General features: G+C 44.2%; 1 protein-coding gene across 1 annotated transcript in view; it reads left to right on the top strand.

The window, feature by feature from the left end:
• Positions 1 to 14,648, top strand: part of SFRP1 (secreted frizzled related protein 1) — a 45,182-nt gene extending 30,534 nt beyond the window's left edge. Inside the window, exon 3 of the mRNA XM_034422086.3 lies at positions 5,734 to 14,648. Coding sequence (XP_034277977.1) covers positions 5,734 to 6,056 — 323 coding nt within the window. The 3' untranslated portion in view covers positions 6,057 to 14,648. The remainder of the gene's footprint in view (positions 1 to 5,733) is intronic.
• The last annotated feature ends 2,099 nt before the right edge of the window (positions 14,649 to 16,747 follow it).

Here is a 16,747-nt window from a genome sequence, read left to right as displayed (position 1 = left end):
CATATCACCCCATGGGGGCTGAGACTCTCGCTTCTAATCTCGGCAGCTCCTGCCCTGAAGTCCAGATTTTCTCTCCCCCTCTCAGCCCCTCCCCTCTCCTGTGAGTAAAATTACTCCACTTGAGTAATCCAAGATTCCTCGGCCAAATTTACCTTGCAAGTCAGTTATAAAGGTAAAACTGAAACCTATTTTTTTCTCCAGGGGAAAAAAAAAACCAAAACAGTAATTTTAAAAAGATTCTCAGTCATCCAGGTCATGCTTGTCCCAAAGGTGCTTTTTCAGGAGGCAACTGGACTTTCTGTTTTTTTTTCTTTTGAAGAGGTTTTGCTTCTCATCCAAGAAGCTTCTTCAGCTCTGAGTGAATGGTGGGGAAGGAAAGGATTTATACTCCTTGCAGACAGCTGGTCATTTGTGTCCTTCAGTGTCCCTCTAAACGGTGGGATTCAAATGATTTAACAACCGGTTCTCTGCCCTAATGACCAGCTGGGTAGGTGTGGCTCGGTGGTCATGTGACCGTGTGGACATGGCCAACTCAACATCACTCATGTCGATGTGTGCTTCGCCTTAGCTGTTACAATGTACTAAGGGTTAAGCACAGAGGCAGTTTCTGTAAGCAGGGCAATAAAGATTAGGCTAGAAACACCACCAGAATGTTTCCTTCCTGCCTTCCTTACAGGATTAGCCCTGTAAAGTGGGGAAAAAAACAAAACAAGATTTCTTCCAACAATTGGTTCTCCGAACTGCTTAGAAAGTTAACAACCAGTTCTCCCGAATAGGTGCGAACTGGCTGAATCCCACCACTGCCTCTAAAGGGATGCAAATGACCAGACTCAGGGCGGCTTACAATGCGTTAAGCAATAGCCTTCATACTTTTGTATATACCTGCTTAGTAGGGCTTTCGCTCACCCCCCACAAGCGGTGTTCTTTTTTTATACAAAGTCAGCTTATTGCCCCCACAATCCGGGTCCTCATTTTACCTACCTCGGAAGGATGGAAGGCTGAGTTCAACCTTGAGCCTGGTGAGATTCGAACTTAAGAAGACTTAAGCCAAGAAGACTAAGACTTAAGCTTAGTCTTCTTGGCTCTCCAGAAAAATCCTGAAATCTCTGAATGAGTTGGTAGCTTTCCAAGGTTGTCTCTCCTGATCTTCAGCAGAGACGTAACCTGGTAAAGTTTCTCTGAAAGCAGATGGATCTCCAGAGCGGAGGCAACTGTGAGGTGTGCAGATGTTAATATCTCTGCAAACAAAGCGATGCTCTTTTTTCCCCCCACATATTCTGCACATGAAGTTGTGGTTAACATTCTCTCCCTCCCTCTCTCTCCCTCCCTCTCTCTCTCCTTCCCTGTCTCTCTTCTCTCTCTCTCTCTCCTTCTCTCCTTCCCTCTCTTTCTTCTCTCTCCTTCCCTCTCCCTCCCTCCCTCCCTCCCCGTCTCTCTCTTCTCTCTCCCTCTCTCTCTCCTTCCCTGTCTCTCTTTTCTCTCTCTCTCCTTCTCTCCTTCCCTCTCTTTCTTCTCTCTCCTTCCCTCTCCCTCCCTCCCCGTCTCTCTCTTCTCTCTCTCTCCCTCCCACCCCTCTCCCTCCATCCCTCCCCCTCTCTTTCCTTCCCTCCTTCCCTCTCTCTTCTCTATCCCCCTCCCACCTCCTCTCTCCATTCCTCCCCCTCTCTTTCCTTCCCTCTCTCTCTTCTCTATCTCCCTCCCACCCCCTCTTCCTCCATTCCTCCCCCTCTCTTTCCTTCCCTCCTTCCCTCTCTCTCTTCTCTCTCTCTCCCTCCCACCCCTCTCCCTCCATCCCTCCCCCTCTCTTTCCTTCCCTCCTTCCCTCTCTCTTCTCTATCCCCCTCCCACCTCCTCTCTCCATTCCTCCCCCTCTCTTTCCTTCCCTCTCTCTCTTCTCTATCTCCCTCCCACCCCCTCTTCCTCCATTCTTCCCCCTCTTTCCTTCCCTCCTTCCCTCTCTCTCTTCTCTCCTCCAATTTTTTAAGATACGGATTTCATTAGTCTGTAGTTTTGGAAACTCCATGGTATTCCTACAGATCCAGTAGCTAGTAGTCCTAGATGTCATGCAGGCAAGTCAGAAAGAGTTGTTTTGCCTACCCTCTTGCCTTAAGACCCCTGTGGAGAGCCCCTGTTGAAATGCTGAAAAAAGTCCCAGGAATGGCCAAAGAGCATTCAGCAGGAAAAAAAAAAAAGAGATGGCTTTGAAAAATGTTCGTGTTAGGACCGGGTTGTGAAAAATGGCAGCAATTGCAGACTGTTTTCTCTGTGATGGATCATTCCAGGGTGTTAATGATTTTTCATTGATTGGATCTTGGTGGACAAGAAACTTCCTTTGAGAGAACTGGGTGTTTATACTGTACATCTGGAGATGGAAAACAGTCTTTCTCTAAGCAAGACGTTGAGGTTAGCGTGAGCAGAGTAGGGCGGCTTGGGACCAACTGGCTCACTATTCATTTGCTTTTGGACCATAGGTTTAAAAAAGGAATCTTGGACGGTTCCTCAAACTTGCAAATGTTGACGGCAAAAGCAAAAGGAGAGACGACTAGAAAAGTCAAACTTGTGGTATCCCAGTGATAGCTGTCAGGTTAAATGCAGATCCCCTCCTGGGCTGTTTTCAATTCGTGGGAAGCTTGAACTGTTGAAAATACATATATTTTTTTTCCATCCAAATTGGAGGTGTCCAACCTTGGCGACTTGAAGACTTGCGGATTTCAACTCCCAGAAATCCCCAGCCAGATGAGAAGAAATGGCTCGAATTTGCAGATCGGTTTCCTCTGCAGGGGTGAAATCTACTTACCTTCTTTATCAGTTCGGAAGCGCAAGCATTGTAGCGGAAGGTGCACATACCTTCTGCACATGTGCAAAACCTTCTGCGCATTTTACAGAAGGTAAAAAAAAACAACATTACTTCCTGGTTACACCAGGAAGTAATGACACCCCTGGTTAAACCAGGAAGTAATGACACCCCGGCAGCGATCACTACTGGATCCCCGAACCACAAAGAAAAATCGCTACTGGATCAGGTGATCCGGTCCAATCCAGGAGCATTTCACCCCTGGTTCCCTGTCTGGCAATATAATACTACTTTTTTTTTCCCATTGATAATGTTATAGGACAGTGATGACTAACCTTTTTGCCATCGCGTGCCAGGGAGGGGGACGTGCATGCCCACACCCATAAGTCTATGCAGAAACGGGCCATTTTTGGCCTCCGGAGGGCCTCCTGGGGGGTAGGGAAGGCTGTTTTCGTCCTCCCCAGAGGCTCTGGAGGCTGGGGACAGCAAAAAACGGGCCTTCCAGTCCCACAGGAAGTTGGCAAACAGGCCATTTCTGGCCTCTGGGGGGGCTCTGGGGGGTGGGGAAGGCTGTTTTTGCCCTCCCCAGACGCTTAGAGACATTCTGCAGGCTGGGGACAGCAAAAAAACAGGCCTTCCCCACCACCCCCAAAGGCCCACGGAGGCAGGAAACAGCCTGTTTCCCTACTTCTGGTGGGCCCAGAAGCCCCGAAAATGAGCTCGCGTGCCCACTGATATGGCTACGTGTGCCACCCGTGGCACGCGTGCCATAGGTTTGCCATCATGGAGTCTGTGATGGCTAACCTTTTTGCTGTCGCGTGCCAAAAGCGGGGGAGCGCGGAGAGGTCACCCATGCGCGTGCCACACCCATAATTCAATGTGCCCTGCCCCCGCGCATGTGTGCGCATGCCCCCCCGCTTTTAGCACACAATGGCACAGTGGGCCTGGTAGGCCCGTTTTTCACCTTCCCCAGACTCCAGAGGCTTTCTAGGAGCCTGGGGAGAGCAAATACAGCCTTCCCCACCTCCCCTGGAGGCCCCCTGGAGGCTGGACACAGCCCATTTTCCAACTTCCAGTGGGACCGGAAGGCCCAAAAATCAGCTGGCCAGTGCACGCATGCGCACTGGAGCTGAGCTACGGCAATGCTCGCGTGCCCACAGGTATGGCTCCGTGTGCCACCTGTGGTACCCGTTCCATAGGTTCGCCATCACGGGTATAGACTCTCCTGTTCATGCAGGGAGTTGGACTAGATGATCTCCAAGGTCCCTTCCAGCTCTGTGCTCTACGTCCATGTGAACATGCACAGTTTTTCTCGTCCTCTCATTCCACCCAGCTGGAAATTTCCTATACATTTATTTTGGGATGCTGTAAATCTGCTGACGTGGGTGAATAATGGCCAAGATAAGGGAGATGATTGAAGACTGGACTCCAGAGAAGTGGATAAATGGCCACACAGGTTTGAATGAGACCTGATCTATTCCATCACTTCTACGCTGGGTCCCACCTGGGAGACGTTGCTTGAGAACGTGGGTTGAACTGATGGGAAAGTTGGTTTCCAGCAGAAGGGAGATATTTGTTTTGGCAGCTGCAACTCCAGGCTAAATGCCAATTTCCAATCTCTGTTGATTGGATTGAAACCCTGTCCTGTCCCTCCTGAGATATGAATTGGGGGAGCGGGCTGTGGTATGTTTCCAGGACAAAGTTCCAGACTGTTTTCCATGGACGGTTGCTTAATGGTCCTTGGTGCCCCCCCAGTCAGGGGTGAAATGCTCCCAGGTCAGACTGGATTGCCTGATCCGGTAGCGATGGCGGCGAGTTGTTCGGAGCAAAAATCCCTGCCTCCCCCGCCCCGCCCATGCCCAGCTGAGTTGCCTGATCATCAGAGATTTCCTACTTGAGCAGAAGGCTGGACTAGAAGACCTTCCAAGGTCCCTTCCAACTCTCTCATTCTGTTATTGACGTCAGTTTCTTTTCCAGCTCAGACAGTTTTAAGCCCAATTTCATGTATTGTTTTGTTTCAAACCTGGCTTCTTGGGTTGATATGTTGCCATAATCTTCCTGGAGATGATGAGAGTGGAAAATGTAAGCCATTTGGAGGATACCTGATCATGGAAGTCCATTTTAAACAGACTTTCCTTCCCCTGTTGTAACTTGGCTGCAATCTACTGTATTTTTCAGAGTATAAGATGCATCTTTTCCCCCCCTGAAAGGGGATGAAAATTTGGGTGCGTCTTATACACCGAATGTAGCCCCACCCACTCACTGGCCCCCACCCTTTGGCCTCTGCCTCCCAGCAGTTTACCTCCTTGCAGCAAGCAGCAAGAAGAAACAGCCCATTTCAGCTTCAACACAGCCTAATTAGCACAAGCTCGCCAGGCTCAAGGTTGACTCAGCCTTCCATCCTTTCTAAGGTAGGTAAATTGAGGACCCAGTTTGTGGGGGCAATAAGCTGACTTTGTATAAATATACAAAAGGATGAAGGCTATTGCTTAGCATATTGTAAGCCGCCCTGAGTCTCCAGAGAAGGGCGGCATATAAATCAAATTAAAAAAAAAAAAGTTGATTGTCTGTTGGATCAGCCTCCCGACTCTCAGCTGTTTTGCTCTCAGCTGTTTTGCACAGGCCTCTGCTGCTTGCTGCAAGGAGGTATATTGCTGGGAGCAGGTTTTTTTTTTCCTTGTGCTAATCAAGCTATGCTGAAAATGAAAATGAAAGTAAAGCAGGCTATTTGCTGTCTGCTGCAAAGAGGCAAAATTTCTGGGAGGCAGAGGCAGATTTCTTTTTCTTGTTTTCCTCACCAAAAAAGGTAGGTGCGTCTTATAGTCCGGAGCGTCTTATACGCCGAAAAATACGGTAGTTTACTGCTTCCAGGTTGATATCTTTTTCTCTGTCACTGACTAACTTGGCTCCCCCGTTTATAAATGTCTTTTGCCTTCTAGCCCTGAAGATGAAAATAAAGGAGGTGAAGAAAGAAAACGGGGACAAGAAAATCATCCCCAGGAAGAAGAAGGCTTTGAAACTGGGCACCATCAAGAAGAAAGAACTGAAGAAGCTCGTCTTGTACCTCAAGAACGGGGCAGACTGTCCTTGCCACCAGCTGGACAACCTCAGCCACCAGTTTCTCATCATGGGCCGCAAGGTGAAAACCCAGTATCTGCTGACGGCCATCCACAAGTGGGATAAAAAGAACAAAGAGTTCAAAAAGTTCATGAAGAAGATGAAGACTCCAGAATGTTCCACATTCCAGTCTGTCTTCAAATGATCGGCTGGGGCTGGAGGAAAAGGGGACATGTTTTCATTTTATTTTTCATTAATAAAATTTTAATTTTTTTTTATATTTTATATATATATATATATATAAAACAAATATATATATATATATATATATATATATATAACAGGCCCTGAACTTGCACAGACTGATTGGGTGGTTCACGTAACATTTTGGCTTCTTCAACTTTTGTGGATACTGATTTTTCTGCCTTCTTTTCCAATTTGTGCCTTTAGAGTTTTCTCGCATTCTTCTTGCCTGTTTCTCTCTTTCCTGCCCCCCCCCCAATCCCCAGTTCAAGGGCATCCACTGGGGAAGGAAGAAGGTGGGCAAAGAAGTCAAGATGGCGTCCGTGATCATGTGATCAAAGTCCCACCTCTTTTTTGACGTACATTGTGTGACACGTTTTAAAAAAAAAGGGGGGGGGGGTAAGGCCAGTGGTGAAGTTCAAAAATTTTCTCTACCGGTTCTGTGGGCATGGCTTGGTAGTGGTGGAGTCATGTGACTGGGTGGGCGTGGCCACCTTTTAAAAAAAAAAAATTAACTAAAGAAGGTTTTAAAAAAGTTCCTATGATCAGCTGTGAAAATGAGCTGTGCCCGTGATCGTCAGAATGTTTTTTTAAAAAACTTCTTAAAGCATTTTTTTTTGCTACCAGTTCGGGGGAATACGTAGTAAAAAAATGCTTTAAAAAGTAGAAAAAAGGTTCCGACGATCGCACGGCACAGCTGATTGTCACAGCTGATTGTCACAGCTGATTGTCACAGCTGATTGTCGAAACCTTTATTTTTTTATTCTTTTAAAGCATTTTTTTTAACTAAAAAAGGTTTTTAAAAAGTTCCGATGATCAGCTGTGAAAATCAGCTGTGCCCGCGATCGTCAGAATGTTTTTTTAAAAAAATTTTAAAGCATTTTTTTTTTTTGCTACCGGTTCGGGCAAATAGATAGTAAAAAAATGCTTTAAAAAATAGAAAAAAGTTTCCCACGATCGCACGGCACAGCTGATTGTCACAGCTGATTGTCACAGCTGATTGTCACAGCTGATTGTCGGAATTTTTAAAAACTTTTTTAAAGCATTTTTTTTACTACCTATTCACCCAAACCGGTAGCATTTCACCCCTGGGTAGGGCTTCCCTCATATGGTTGCCGCTGCTATTTTTGATTTTCCTGCACCCCACCTCAATGTCTCTGTCTCGGTTATATCCTCATTAGGGAATGTTCAAAATATGCAAACATATTTATACACTTTTGGGGTGGGGGATTGTGCCCAGATCTCTCTACAACCAGCTAGAAAAATCAGCCAACTGCAGCACATCTATTGTAGCTTTCTGTTTTTATATATAAATATATATATATATATAAACCTGACTTTTTTTTTAAAAAAAAAATAGCATATATCACTTTTCACCTTTTTTTTTTTTCTTAAGGGACTATTCCCCAAGTTCTCCTTTTTCCTGGATTAGTTCCATGTAGATGGTCCATCTTAGTCAGCGAACATGTGATAGAAGGCATGATAACATTAAGAATGCTACGTAGCAGGTTGGATTTGGCTATGTAATGATGCCCCTGTGTGATAGTGAATACGATAACAAATGACAATGTACAGTGAATCTTCACTTATTTGATCGGTATTTTTTGCAAGGCATAGAATAGAATAGAATAATTTTATTTCTATACCGCCCTTCTCCCGAAGGACTCAGGGCGGTGTACAGCCTATTAAAAGCACAAGACAAACATCAATTAAAATAATTTAAAATTATTAAATAATTCGGCTCAATTTAAAACCCCAGAAATTTAAAACACCCAATTTAAAATTATTATGTTGATAGCCCGGCCTGACGGAACAACAGGGTCTTGAGTGCACAGCGAAATACCCGGAGGTCGGAGATCTTACGCACTTCCGGGGGCAGTTCATTCCACAGGGCTGGGGTTTCCACAGAGAAGGCCCTCCCCCTGGGTGTCGCCAGCCGACATAACTTGGCCGATGGCACCCTGAGGAGACCCTCTCTGTGGGAGCGAACTGGCCGGTGGGAGGCTATTGGTGGCAGAAGTCGGTCTCGAAGGTACCCAGGTCATAAGCCATGGAGTGCTTTAAAGGTGGTGACCAACACCTTGAATCGCACCCGGAAGACCACTGGGAGCCAGTGCAGCTCGCGCAGGAGGGGCGTCACATGGGCGCAACGAGTTGCGCCCATAACCACCTGCGCGGCCGCATTCTGGACCAGTTGGAGCCTCCGAGTGCTCTTCAAGGGGAGCCCCATGTAGAGAGCATTACAATAGTCAAGCCAAGAATTACCGAAAAGGAGGTGTCCGTCTACACTGTAGAAACGAAAAGAAATGGAAACAACACTAGATTGTTTCAACTCGGCTCTGAAGGATGCAGCAAGAAAATTACTAGGACTACCGAAGCATTCATTTATGTAATGCTAGTGGGTTTTACCCCCGGGAAGGTGGGTTTTTTTATTTAGATGAATGGCATTTTTGCCTGTTGAGCAGAAATTGCTAACATGAACCTGTAGGCAGAACCACTTGGAAATTTAGAGAGATCTGGAGGCAGATCATTTAATCCCTAATTCTTCTTTCTGCACCCTCAAATAAGGGAAGAGGGGAGAGAGAGAGAAAAAAAATTGAGAGGAGCATTCAGTTTCTTCAATAACCCAGAAAACAAAAGAGGAAAGTGTCATATAAGGACAGTTCAAGAGATTGTATTTCAACAGATTAATTTTAGAATAGCAGAGTTGGAAGGGACCTTGGAGGTCTTCTAGTCCAACCCCCCACCCAAGCAGGAGACCCTACACCATTTCTGACAGACGACAGTCCAGTCTCTTCTCGAAAGCCTCCAGTGATGAAGCTCCCACAACTTCCGAAGGCAACTTCTGTTCCATGGGTTGATTGTTCTCACTGTCAGAAAATTTCTCCTTATTTCCAGGTTGAATCTCTCCTTGTTCAGTTTCCATCAGTTATTCCTTCTCTGGCCTTCGGGTGCTTTGGAAAATAGCTTGACCCCCTCCTCTCTGGGGCAGCCCCTCAAATATTGGAAGACTGCTCTCATGTCTCCCCTGCTCCTTCTCGTCACTAGACTAGCCATGCCCAGTTCCTGCAACTGTTCATGTTTTAGCCTCTAGTCCTCTAGAAATGGGGGAGGAACGATCCATGGGGAGGGGTACCTGGTGATACTGAGACTTAATCAGTGGTGGGATTCAAATAATTTAACAACCGGTTCTCTACCCTAATGATTTCTTTCAACAACCAGTTCACCAAACTGCTCAGAAAGTTAACTACCGGTTCTCTCGAACCGGCTGAATCCCATCACTGGACTTAATTATATATAGACTCCAGACTACTTTCACACAACCAGATTCTGATAGATTCTGTAATTAATCTGGGATTGGGGGCTGTGTGAGTTGAAACAAAACCAGATTCTGATAGATTCTGTAATTAATCTGGGATTGGGGGCTGTGTGAGTTGAAACAAAACCAGATTCTGATAGATTCTGTAATTAATCTGGGATTGGGGGCTGTGTGAGTTGAAACAAAACCAGATTCTGATAGATTCTGTAATTAATCTGGGATTGGGGGCTGTGTGAGTTGAAACAAAACCAGATTCTGATAGATTCTGTAATTAATCTGGGATTGGGGGCTGTGTGAGTTGAAACAAAACCAGATTCTGATAGATTCTGTAATTAATCTGGGATTGGGGGCTGTGTGAGTTGAAACAAAACCAGATTCTGATAGATTCTGTAATTAATCTGGGATTGGGGGCTGTGTGAGTTGAAACAAAACCAGATTCTGATAGATTCTGTAATTAATCTGGGATTGGGGGCTGTGTGAGTTGAAACAAAACCAGATTCTGATAGATTCTGTAATTAATCTGGGATTGGGGGCTGTGTGAGTTGAAACAAAAAATGGGAGAGGGAGGAAAGAGTATATGGGTGGTCAGAAAAATAAAAGATGGACAATCCCAACATCTTTCTTCCTGCCCACTGCTTACCTGTCCTAACCCCACCTATAGAGTTACATAACATTTTCATGAAAAAGGTGGCCCTTGACATAAGCTTACCCAACCTCATCCTGGATTGGGTGGGTTAGCAGCAGAAATATAATTGCTTGCATAAACCTTCACCCTTTGCAAGGCGATCCATCTGGCATTAACACCTTCCCAGAAATGGAATACGTTGTGTGCCATAATGTGAAAAACGTAGGGATCCCAAAGGGCAACCTCAAAATAGGGATATTTCTCATACCTGGCAGTATTTTCATTTTTACTACAAATGCTGATATTTGGCCATAATTTGATTGAACTACAATGAGATTTCACATGGCTCATGACAGCCATCTCTGTTCAGCCATTTACTTACGATACAAATATTGTGCATTTCTATCTCTCTATCTATCATCTATCTATCATCTATCTATCTATCTATCTATCTATCTATCTATCTATCTATCTATCTATCACCTCTCTCTCTCTCTCTCTCTCTCTGTATCTCTGTATCTCTCTATCTATCATCTATCTATCATGTCTCTCTATCATCTCTATCTATCATATCTATCATCTCTCTCTCTATCATTTCTCTCATTATCTATCTATCTATCTATCTATCTATCTATCTATCATCTATCTATCATCCATCAATTACCTAACATCCATCTATCTATCTATCTATCTATCTATCTATCTATCTATCTATCTATCTATCTATCTATAAGGGACGCAGTGGCTCAGTAGCTAAGACACTGAGTTTGTCGATCGAAAAGTGGGCAGTTCAGTGGTTCGAATCCCTAATGCCGCGTAATGGGATGATCTCCCATTACTTGTCCCAGCTTCTGCCAACCTAGCAGTTCTTGAAAGTCCGTAAAAAAAATGCAAGTAGAAAAATAGGGGACCACCTTTGGTGGGACGGTAACAGCGTTCCGTGCGCCTTTGGCATTTAGTCATGCTGGCCACATGACCACGGAGACGTCTTCGGACAGCGCTGGCTCTTCGGCTTAGAAACGGAGATGAGCACCGCCCCCTAGAGTCGGGAACGACTAGCACATATGTGCGAGGGGAACCTTTACCTTTACCTTTTACTATCCTTCAGCCTTACATGGAGTTAGATCATAGAAAGGAACAAGATCCTTAGTCTTTTCCATTCCATGAATGACTCTATCTGGATTTTTTATTTGGTAGCTTCCTTTTTGCTCGATTTCTTGGTATTTCCATCCACCACTTGGTGTTTCCATGTGCCTCTTCCTTAGTGGATAATTTTGTGGGTAAATGTGAGATAATAAATCTCGAGAGATGCGAGTGGACTGGAGTTTGTGCCTTTAAGAAGTTCTGTTCTCTTCTGTTTTCATTTTTCTGCTGTTAACCATTTTCTCTAAAGATAGCCACACTGAAGAAGGAGGGGAATATATCCTGAAGGAATCTTGCATTCTTTTTAGACCATTCTGGTATCTTTGCACGAAGTTCTAAAATGACCACTGTTGAGGTTTTCAAACTCCAAAAGGCCATGGCAGCAAGTTAATCCTCTGCAGAAGGCCACTGATGGAATAATAATAATAATAATAATAATAATAATAATAATAATAACAACAACAACAACAACAACAACAACAACAACAACAACAACAACAACAACAACAACATAAGCTTTGTTTTCCAGTCTTATTTTGAAATACTGTCAGGTGCTATCCATCATGGATATTGGGGAAAAACAGGAAGTTGGCTCATAATTGAAAGCTGAGAAAGAGATGATCCAACATAACAATTGTTTGAATTATGTTTTGCTGCCAAATCCTTACTTTTGCCGTTTTCTCACTCCCTGCCAATGTCATGTTTCCCAGACAATGACACAATATTGCTTGTTATTTCAAATAAGCCACGATGTAGAAAAGTTAGTGCAGATGTTTCTGGCTTCGTCAATGTGTTTCCATCTTACAACTTTGCATCTTTGTTTGTGCTTTCCCTCTTAAATATTGAGATTCTAAAACTTGGCTAAAGCAATGGCTTTCAGACAATTAGGTGTGTGTGTGTGTGTTTGAGGATGTCGTGGGTGATGAGATGACCACAAAAAGGTGCAAAAAAAGATGCATTTCTGAAAGAACCAGAGAGCCCCTTGACAATTGAAAGGCAAGTCTATCCCCATTCTCAAAAGTTCTTCTCGTTTGTTGATGCATCAACAAAGCTTATTGCCCGATCGATGCTCCATTTTATAAAATTAAGAATGTTTCCAAATCCTTGCTTTCTTTTAAGAAAGTTTATTACTAGTCTTGTGCATAGTAGATTCACACAACTGCTAGACTAGACTAAAATGGAGCTCGATAGTAGTTGAGCTTACTTATGGGAATCTACCATTATTTGTGCTCCCTCAAGGTCCCTCAGACCATCTCAATATGCCAAATAATAGTTTCTTTGGGTATTACATATTAAGGATACACAACCAATGTGATTTGTTAACCAGGTAAAGATTTAATCTGTTGCATGGATGATATGGGTTAGAGAGTTGAATTTGTTTCAGGTCCGGTGGGAATGGACTGTTTTATTGGACAAATCAACCATCTGCATGTTGTCACATATAGGTTGGGTTCATACAACATGCAGTTCCCTAACCTGTCTGTGACTCAGACAAATGGTTATCCAACATCTTCTTAAAAACGTCCAGTGTTGAAGCACTCACTTCTGGAGGCAAGTTGTTCCACTGATTCATTGTTCTAACAGTCAGGAAATTTCTCCTTAGTTCTAAGTTGCTTCTCTCCTGGCTTAGTTTCCACCCGTTGCTTCTTGTCCTGCCCTCAGGTGCTTTGGAGAATAGCTTGACTCCCTCTTCTTTGTGGCAGCCCCTGAGATACTGGAACACTGCTATCATGTCTCCCCTAAGTCCTTCTTTTCATTAAACTAGACTCATCTCAGAAAGTTCTTCCAAGTAAAAATGAATGGGATTACATCCTTCAGGACTCCAATTTTCCTAAGAGATGCCATTGACAAGAGAGGAAATCAGCTTCTGGGATGCCATACCTGGCCTCCTTCCTTTCCTCCTGTAGTGCAAATATTGGGAAGTCCAAGTCTCCAGTTTACCTGGAAGATGTGTAATCGCTGACTCCCAGCACTGACTATCAAATGACCTTCAGAAGAAGAAAGACTTACATACAGCAATCTCATTTCTCCCAGCAAGCAACACAACACCAGTATGGTTAGTTCTGATGGCCTGCTCCCAATTGACTCCTTCCGGTTAATATCTATTAGGGGCTACGGATCTGCTTCAAATCATCGATCCAGCTAAAAATGCTGATGAGATCTAATCCCATCGTTTCAGCAAATGGTTCATACAAAGAGTTTATTTTCCCTGCCCCTATTCTTTGACCAAGCTGCTCTTCCTAAATCACTGCTATCTGATGAGAAACGTGAGTTTTTCCCTCACTTGATGGTCTCTCGTTCTCCTGATCCCAGGCCACTCACGGAAGGTCCCAGCAACAATATACATTTGAAGGAACCATACCTGAACTCCAAGATGAATCTATGGTTATTTTTCCCGACTTCTGCATGCCCAGATGAAATTTCGATCCTCTTGGCTTCTAAATAATCATCACCACAATATATTTTTTTTAACCCCTTCTGTGGTCGTGACAGTATGTTTCTGGGGTACACAAAGAGGTGTGAGATTGAAGGAGGCTTGGCATATTGAATGCAAATCAGACAGATTGTTCAAAGTCGTTGCTAAGAAAGGGGGTGACATTTAAAGGGGGACAGGAAGAGGACTTGAATAGAAAGCTGTGCTTGACTCTTAACTTGGCATTCAAGGAATCACACTTTCCGTCCGCGGAAATTCCAGGGGGAAAGGAGATATGAGCCAAGTTATAATGGCGGGATTCAATTGTTTTTACTACCGGTTCTGTGGGTGTGGCTTGGTGGGCGTGGCATGGCTTGGTGGGCGTGGCAGGGGAAGGATACTGTAAAATCTCCATTCCCTCCCCATTCTAGAGGAAGAATACTGTAAAATCTCCATTCCCTCCCCACTCCAGGGGAAGAATACTGTAAAATCTCCATTCCCTCCCCACTCCAGGGGAAGAATAGTGTAAAATCTCCATTCCCTCCCCACTCCAGGAGATGTTACTGCAAAATCCGCATTGCCTCCAGCTCAGCTGGGACTCAGGAGGCAGAGAACAGATGGGGGTGGGGCCAGTCAGAGGTGGTATTTACCGGTTCTCCGAACTACTCAAAATTTCCGCTTCCGGTTCGCCAGAACTGGTCAGAACCTGCTGAAACCCACCTCTGGGGTAGGTGCTTGATACCTACGGCTTGTGATTTGATTCGTTGGTTAACTTCTCTACCGTGCTAATGAAAACAACTACCCCAATTCGATTTCGATGGCATGTTTAGCTGCCAGCAAAGTCTGGATCAACTTCCTCTTATGTTGTGTCAACCCTGGGAAATAAAGCCCCTGCTTTTCATTTTCAAACAGGAATGCATATTTGTATCGAATTAAAACTGCTTATCTGCCGTTTCTGCCTACGACTTTGGAGAGAGCAAGTATGCGTGTTTGTTTTTCTAGAGTGTTTCCTCAATTATGTATTCATTTAACTAAAATTGCTGAATTAACCAGTCCCTTGGCCTGTATGAATTCTTTTTGGCGGGGGCGGGAAGTTGGATGGCTTGTTCGTTTTCCCTTCAGAGAATGAGATTTTCTATTTCAGGTTTGTTGTGTTTTGAACAACCTGCGTGGCCTTTGACGAGGGAGGGATTGAACCAGCTGTTTCAAAATAAATCCGGATAGCAACAGAACCAAACTGAAGATTGTCAACTCCCTGCCATCATTTTTTTAATATTAAAAAAAATAGTTTGAAAAAAAGAAAACGTCTGTGGATGGAATAGAATAGAATAACAGAGTTGGAAGGGACCTTGGAGGCCTTCTAGTCCAACCCTCTGCCCAGCCAGGAAACCCTACACCACTTCAGACAAATGGTTATCCAACATCTTAAAAACTTCCAGTGTTGGAGTATTCACAACTTCTGGAGGCAAGTTGTTCCACTGATTAATTGTTCTAACGGTCAGGAAATTTCTCCTTAGTTCTAAGTTGCTTCTCTCCTTGATGAGTTTCCACCCGTTGCTTCTTATCCTGCCTTCAGGTGCTTTGGAGAACAGCTTGACTCCCTCTTCTTTGGGGCAGCCCCTGAGATATTAGAAGACTTCTATCATGTCTCCCCTGCTCCTTCTCTTCATCAGCCTCCCCGGGCTCCGGAGGCTTTCCTCAAGGGCGAAAACAGCCTCCCCAGGCTCCGGAGGCTGGACCGAACTTCTGGTAAACCCATTTTTTGCCCTCCCCAAGTTTCTGTGCACGCCCTGCACTTACCTGCATCCAAAACGGGCCACATGGGGACTCCTGGGATGGTTGGGGAGGGGTGGGTGGGGCCAGCCAGGAGTGGGATTTGGGGGTTCTCCGAACTGCACAGAATCTTAGCTAGAGGTTCTCCCAAACCCCTGTGAATCCCTAGCAGCCCACCCTTGGTTTTAGAGCAAGTTGCTAGCACTTTGAGCTTCAAACTTCAAAAGAACTGTTTAAAAATACCTTTGTACCACTGAAGAATCCATCACTTTTGACTATCTGCTTTTCTGGGCTCGTTGGCTGATTGGATTGGCTCATGGACATGTTTAGCCCCTCAGAAGTATTTTATGTACTGCTCATACAGCCATTAAAAACAAAGATATGATTGTGTTAAGGATATTGTTGTTGTGTTACCAACCAGCAGAGCGTAGAGCACAGAGAAACGTTGCTGAGAGCAATGAATAAGAGATGTGCAAACTGGTTTATCAAAAGTTTACTTTATAGTGAAAAAAACAAATCAATCCAAGTCTTTGTCAGTTAAATCAGTCCAGTAGATACAAAAACTCTTCTTACCATACAAACAGTAGTTGGTTAGAATAACAAACTCCCTCTGGTTCACAAACCACGATGGTAGCAGATCCATCCAACGATGATAGCACAATGGTAGCAACTCTCACACAATGATAGCATAGTAGTACCAAGAGCACTGTAGCACTGTAGTACCAAGAGCCTTGGTACTACAGTGGTTTAAAGCACCCTGTTATTAACACAGCTGCCTGCAATTTACTGCTGGTTCGAATCTCTCCAAGGCTCAAGGTTGACTCAGCCTTCCATCCTTTCTAAGGTAGGTTAAATGAGGACCCAGTTTGTGGGGGCAATAAGCTGACTTTGTATAAATATACAAAAGTATGAAGGCTATTGCTTAACGCACTGTAAGCCGCCCTGAGTCTCCGGAGAAGGGCGGCATATAAATCAAATTTAAAAAAAAAAAAAAAATATCATCAACTGAATACGTTACAGTACCTTTCTTAAATACGTTTACAACTAGTGATTATCTAATTACAGCATGACTCAGCATTACAATGAATCAGCAGGAAAACTTTAAAGTCACACAATACATATTCATATTAAAGTCACAGAACACATATAGTGCCTGGACAACTTATATTCTAACAGATTGCATATAATATGTTTGCATTGTGTTAACGCGATGAAAAAAGGCTCACTTACTACAAATACTGTGGGTGTGAGAGATTGACAAGGAAATATTTTAAAGAAACTTTAACGCATTGTAAATCTGGCTGGAAATGTAATCTTACTTTTTTTTTTTCAAGGTTATCTGCTATCCCAGACTAGCATTGAAGATCCCTGTTTAAAAAT

The sequence above is a fragment of the Pantherophis guttatus genome, chromosome 9 (assembly GCF_059756535.1).
Source record: "Pantherophis guttatus breed Tessera chromosome 9, ASM5975653v1, whole genome shotgun sequence".
NCBI classification, from domain to species: Eukaryota; Metazoa; Chordata; class Lepidosauria; order Squamata; family Colubridae; genus Pantherophis; species Pantherophis guttatus.
The sequence above is the reverse complement of the archived record's forward strand: the minus strand, read 5'-3'. Positions and strand labels throughout refer to the sequence as shown.